Here is a 6,073-nt window from a genome sequence, read left to right as displayed (position 1 = left end):
CACCGTGCTGGAATCTTCGGTTGGCAAGAAGCGAGCTCGTCCATATCTTCCGATATGAAGAAAGGAGAGGCACGTTGGTATGACTGGTGCGATCTTCCTAGAAATGCAACGGTTGAAATCGGCCAGATTCGGCTCGAACGCAATAGCGAAAACAATGTAAAAATAAAGCAAAAGTAATGTTTTGCTCGCCGGTGTGATTATCCATATCGTGTATGGTTGAAGAGAAATGATGAAGTGGGAAAGGAGCGCTAGATCTGGTAAATCAATGGCGTTCTTCGTTTGGATGTCGAGAGGCGACACATGGCGTCTGTGTTTGTAGGTTTCAGTAAACCGCGGAGCTTCAGCAGCCATGGGAAAATATTTCAGTTCGCACGTGTCAAATCGGTCGGCGAGTATAATAGAACACCTGTATTAAGTTTGTGAGAACCCCGATGCTTGAAGGTACGAAGCAAGGAACACTGTCGCTGATTTCAAGGCGTTAGTTCCTATGAATAAAAAAGCTTGTTTGACGAGGCTGTCGCTTGACATCAAAACCAAACATCTGAATTCCAAATGCATCGTGTTATTGATATTACACACATATTTAAGGTGAGTGCATAGATATCACATTAATCAGGTAGTGCACCATCGATACGCTTTCTTAAACAACCCACTCTACTGCCGGAATGCCAACAGCCTTATGCAAAAATTGGCGACGCAACCGGTCTTAACATCGGTTAGGGCGACTATCCCACGGCTTGCAACATGACTTTGAAGTTAACTGACAGAGTCGCACCAGATCTGCTTGAACGTCGACGACAGAGACTGATCATTGGTCGCCGCACATCGACAACAGGTTTGATTGACCAGTCGTGGAGGAGGGGATCGCACGGCCCAGCAGACGTCCGATCGCGGGCGTGGGGTGACGGTGGGACGCGCGGCAAGGGCGGAGAGGCGCCTGGGACCGCGCCGCCTGGCCGCTAGCCCAGAGACGTGCCGACCTTCTGGATCAGATTCCCCAGCGGGTCGAACATGCAGAAGGGGCAGGTGTACTTGAAGTGGCAGCACTCTGTGCCTTTGAAGTTGGGCCTGCAGCCGTCGGGCACCTCCTGGCAGGGCAGCAGGTTGTCCAGCTGGAGGACGATGCCGTGGCGGCACGTGTACTTCACGCAGCGCCGAGCCGGGTTGTCCCACCAGACGTCGCCCTCCGGGTGAGTCGTGCCGTCCTGCGTGCACTCTGCCGGCGTGCGTCACGGACAGTGGTGTGACGTCTTAGGCAGTGGCGTCATGTTACGGCTGGCGACCATCGGAGTCACACGCGTGCGTCGCGAACAATTACAGGCTCCACGCCCGTCCCGGACGGATGCGTGACGTCACTGAGCTATGGGTTGCAACTGACTGTTACGTCACGTCACGCGTGTGAAGTATGTTCTTATGACGTGACGCCCACCGCCGAATGATGCGTTGCATGACGCCGCTGACAGTGATGTGACGTCACTCAAGCTATATGACGTCACGCCCGCCGCAGACGAATGCATTTCGCCGCTGACAAGCCCGTGATGACGTCACCGATAGTGACACCTCGTCAAGCCGGTTGCAGACAGATTTGTGGTGTTGTTTGGCACATCGGATTCGACCACTCTGGTATCTGGGGACCGATGTGTTCTCCTGGTCACGGATTTCTACTTATGAGTGCGTGCAAATTCGCGCGCAGCTCACGCAAATGCCTCGACAGTTAGCGCGCAGCTGAGTGGTAAGAGAGACCGCCCCGGCCTTGGTATTGGTCGGCTCACGCAGCTTTGTTTCCCGTTTACGAAAATACGCCATGTTGGCAATGGGGTGAGACACCGTGACCTCCTATGACCTCCTCTATAACCTCCTCCTATGACCGAGGCCGCGCCTCATCCGACTGATGCCGCACGTTGAATGCGCATTGGACCACCGGCAGACCAAAGCGGCCTTTTTTGGCCTCAGCTTCGTAACCAAAACAGGAGGAGTCAGGTGGACCTGCTGCCGGCTCAGAGTGCAGAGTGCGGAGAGTGTGCAGTGCGGACACTCACGGGGGCAATCCCAGTGTTTGCAGCACTGTTGTGGCTTGCGGTGTCCCTGGCAGCGGGGGTGCGGCTGCGATCGGCAGTGGGGCGTCTGGTCCTCCACCTTCTCCGTGCCCGAGCGGGTGCACTTGAAGCGCTTGCAGGGATACACCGGATCATCGGGCCACGTCTGGCCCTCCGTGTACACCACGTTGTTATAGGTGCAGTTCACTGGCGATCAAACGGCGCCTTGGATTGGAGGCGTGCATCCGGCACGATGTTGTCATGAGAATTCTCCCTGGTTTTATCATGCTGAAAGGAACAGTCATCCAGGAACTGATTTCCTATCCTGACTACATTAGCTGGCGTGCAGGCGTGATAACTAACGTTCTGCTTCGCTGAAAATAATTTCAACTGCGGCTTTCACTGGCATGAGAAGCGAAGTTCTGAACATCAAAAGGTAGGCTAAAACAAACCAATTTTAGCAAGGTCATCTGCCCTCATCTATAACAGAAATCTTGTCAGTGTTCAGCAAAAATATCCACCCGCGGGTCCCACGATTGCTACCCGAAGCCGGTTTTCCCGGCGCTGGCCCGCTTCATCTGCAAGACAGCAGTGGCACTGGGATGCCGTCGAACACGGGAACACTCGAGTCCGTTTGGCAAGCGCGACCGGCCCGGGTCCTGAACGCCGCTGTCGCAGCGGGGCGTGGTGCGGCGCCCGGCGGCAGGGCCGCCCGTGCGCGGCGCACCTGTGACGCAGTCGTACGCCGGGCAGCACTGGTAGGCGACGTGACGTTTGACACAGTGCGGCTGCGGCGGCGGCGGGCAGAGTGACGTCAGATCCTGGGAGCTGACGTCACCGTTCAGGCAGGTGAGGATGACGCACGGCCGCGCCGGGTTCTGCGGCCACGAGGTGCCGTGGTCCCGCTCGCGACCCTTGTACACGCAGTCCTCTGCGGGCGCAGGGCGCCAGGTCACCGTCGGACAGTAGCGACCGCTCTGAGGCAGCTCCGGCTGTGTGCATTTTCTAAAGGTCATTTGACAATGCGATTGATGGGATCTGCGCTGCTTAATGTCTGCTCACGCCTGTGCTGACCTTAGACCTTAGACCAGGTGCTGACCTTGGATTATCAGTCGCATTCTGCAGTTCACCCATTGCTGATCGGGTCAGGTTACGTTTCGATTATTCTCGGCAGCTCACGGATCAGATTACATTTGCTCGGTCACCGCTTAGAAACCGAAGCAACATCGCAAAAATGTCAGCTTAGAAATACATAGATATAATGCACATGATAAGTTGAGAATTGAAATATTTGTGTGAAGCTACGCGCATCAGTCCCTGATATGAATGCGGCTGTTGCAGAACCATTTTTGTTAAAGTGTCGTTACACTGTTGTCAATGCTTTAAGGTGAGGATCGCCCACTCCCTTCACATCAATCACGAGCACCATACTACCCCCGACGTCGTGAGTATAGTGTCCTACACCAGTAGCGAGGCTCCAGCCGCCCCTCTCAAACTCAACAAAGGTGGGTCAATTGGTGGGAGAAACCCGCTTGCTGTGCATTTTGGGTTGATTCATCCATTTTCTTCTCTCAGACTCAAATTTTTTTCAAGGCTACGCCCCTGTCTGGCACTTGTAACAAACAATAACATTAATCCACCCCAACGTTACTAAGACAAGAAATCGCCTAATAACATTTAGCATCAAACTGATGCCTTTGAATTTTTTGAAAGGATCTGACTCGGGCAAGTACCTGCAGTGACATACTTTCAGAAGCAAAACGATAAAAATGTAGGGAAATATCATAATGGTACGGTATAAAATGATATTTCACGACTCCATAGGCATGGAATCATAAAAACCACAGCGGAGCATCGTTCACAGCAATGCAGTCCACAGCACGCACAGCAAATAACCCGCGTGATGTATACTCACAAAGAAATGAAACGCCGAGCACATGTGAATATCATGTAAACCATTCACGCCAATGCAAACCAGGAGGAAGACGGCTGGGGCTTGCCTGCGGGACAGTCGGACTTCGGACAGCAGCGACCGTTCATGAGCCACGACGTGCAGCCCTCAGGCACGTCCATGCAGGTGATCTTGTCGATCACCTCGATGACGCCGTCATTGCAGCGATACGTGATGCACGGCCGGATGGGGTCGTCCACGAAGGTGGAGCCGTGCTGGTGCAGCGCGCCGTTGGGGTCCCGGCAGGCCGCTTCTGTGGGCGGAAAAGGGAGCGACAGGGTGCGGTAAGGTGGAGCTTCATGCCACGGTGTGTGGGAGCTTGTAGGGAAAGGGGAGGGGAGGGGGAGAGGGAGAGCGAGAGGGAGGGGGAGAGGGATAGGGAGAGGGCAAGGGAAAGGGAGAGAGCGAAAAAGAGAACGAAAGAGAGAGAGAGAGAGGGAGAGGGAGAAGGAAGGAGAGAGACAGACAGACAGACAGACAGATGGACACACAGACACACAAACGCACAGATACACCGATACACAGAGGAGGAAAGAAGGAAATATGGAGAGTGAGACGAAGAGAGAGAGAGAAGGAGAGAGAGAGAGAAGAGAGAGAGAGAGAGAGAGAGAGAGAGAGAGAGAGGAGAGAGAGAGAGAGAGAGAGAGAGAGAGAGAGAGGGAGGGAGATGGTAGCGAGAGTTCGTAGAAATGTATTACGGGTAGCTTGTAGTGAACGAAGACAACGCATTAATAGCATGGGCAGCAGATTAATGTTCTCGGAAGACGTTCCTCGGTATGGGAGGTAAATAAAGTAGCTATGAAACAATGCTTCTTTGGGGCAGTCATCGGACATTTGCTTGATCATCTCAGGAACTTGGCGCACAGGAAAAAAACGAGCATAGCAGATTAAGAAAGGAATTCAGTTCCGTCCTTCCCACGGCTTGCTACGTTGTGATAATTGAGCGAGCTGTAGCGTGGGCTATCCGGCGTTCAAAAAATCAAAAGGGCGGGCGGCTCTCAAGCCCAAAGCGGCTCTGGCGGTGCCCTGCTGCGGGGCGGGCCCAACCGCCGGCCAGGGCTGCCAGCTGGGCCGGCGCCGGCCGGGGCTGCGAGCTGGGCCGGCGCTGGCTGGGGCCGCCAGCTAGCCTGGCGCCGGCCGGGGCCGCCAGCTGAGCCGGCGCCGGCCGGGGCCGCCAGCCGGGCCGGCGCCGGCTGGGGCCGCCAGCTGAGCCGGCGCCGGCCGGGGCCGCCAGCTGGGCCGGCGCCGGCTGGGCCACGCACTGACCGCCCGGGCTGCAGTCCACCGCCGGGCAGCAGTTGTTAGGCACCGCTCGGCTGGTGCAGCCGGGCGGCGGAGCGCCGCAGTTCTTGGTGATGTCCAGCACCAGCAGCGGCCCCACGCCCGCTGTCGAGTTGGCGCACAAGTAGCAGTACTGCGGCGACGATGGGTCGTCCACGTACACCGTGTTCAGCTGGTGCACCGTGCCGGCGGCGTCCGTACAGCCTGTGACAGAGCGGCCACACAGGCTGTGACAGAGCGACCACACAGCCTGTGACAGAGCGCGGCCACGTAACCTGTGACAGAGCAACCACACAGCCTGTGACAGAGCGGCCACATAGCTTGCGACAGAGTGGCCACACGGCCTTAGGCAGAGCGTTAGCGTAGCCTGGGGCGGGACATCCCCACGGTCTGAGGGTCGAGCGTCGGTACAGCCTGAGACAAAGGATTGGCTAAGCCCCGAGCGGGGCGCTCGCGCAGCCTGTGACAAAACGTCCATACAGCTTGTGGCACAGCGTCGGTACAAGCTGCGCCGTAGTGTTGTGGAGTGTTGTAGTGTTGTAGTGTGTCGTAGTGTTGTAGACGAACCCTGCCTGTTTCATGCGCGACGTGCCGCGACAAAAAACTCAAGGACAGGAGGCGGCCTTGTACTTCTTCGGCAACTTTTACCAGGGTAGTTTGCCTATCTGCTACGATCGACCCGTCCGATGAAGTCCAGGCCGGTCAGAATGTCTTCTGATCCTGGTTCTTTCCAGTGATGGAAGCGCACATGACCTCAGCAGTCACATGCGCCCATAAGTATTCTAACAATCAGGGGTTAAGCCAC

General features: G+C 56.0%; 1 protein-coding gene across 4 annotated transcripts in view; it reads right to left on the bottom strand.

Annotated features, from left to right (window-relative positions):
* Positions 1-546: 546 nt before the first annotated feature.
* LOC119106477 (uncharacterized) overlaps positions 547-6,073 on the bottom strand; it is a 32,783-nt gene continuing 27,256 nt past the window's right edge. For 3 of the 4 annotated variants that reach the window (XM_037230122.1, XM_037230123.1, XM_037230124.1), the window contains exons 13-17: positions 5,254-5,472; positions 4,037-4,240; positions 2,764-2,967; positions 2,040-2,243; positions 547-1,216 (exon numbers count right to left, since the gene is read on the bottom strand). In XM_037230122.1, coding sequence (XP_037086017.1) covers positions 960-1,216; positions 2,040-2,243; positions 2,764-2,967; positions 4,037-4,240; positions 5,254-5,472 — 1,088 coding nt within the window. In that variant the 3' untranslated portion in view covers positions 547-959. Of the gene's footprint in view, positions 1,217-2,039; positions 2,244-2,763; positions 2,968-3,054; positions 3,650-4,036; positions 4,241-5,253; positions 5,473-6,073 lie in introns of those variants that run through there. The other variant, XM_037230125.1, reaches the window with a different exon arrangement.

The sequence above is a fragment of the Pollicipes pollicipes genome, unplaced genomic scaffold, assembly GCF_011947565.3.
Source record: "Pollicipes pollicipes isolate AB1234 unplaced genomic scaffold, Ppol_2.1 Scaffold_6138;HRSCAF=7277_pilon_pilon_pilon, whole genome shotgun sequence".
NCBI classification, from domain to species: Eukaryota; Metazoa; Arthropoda; class Thecostraca; order Pollicipedomorpha; family Pollicipedidae; genus Pollicipes; species Pollicipes pollicipes.
Note: the sequence above shows the minus strand (reverse complement) of the source record. Positions and strands in the feature narration are given on the sequence as shown.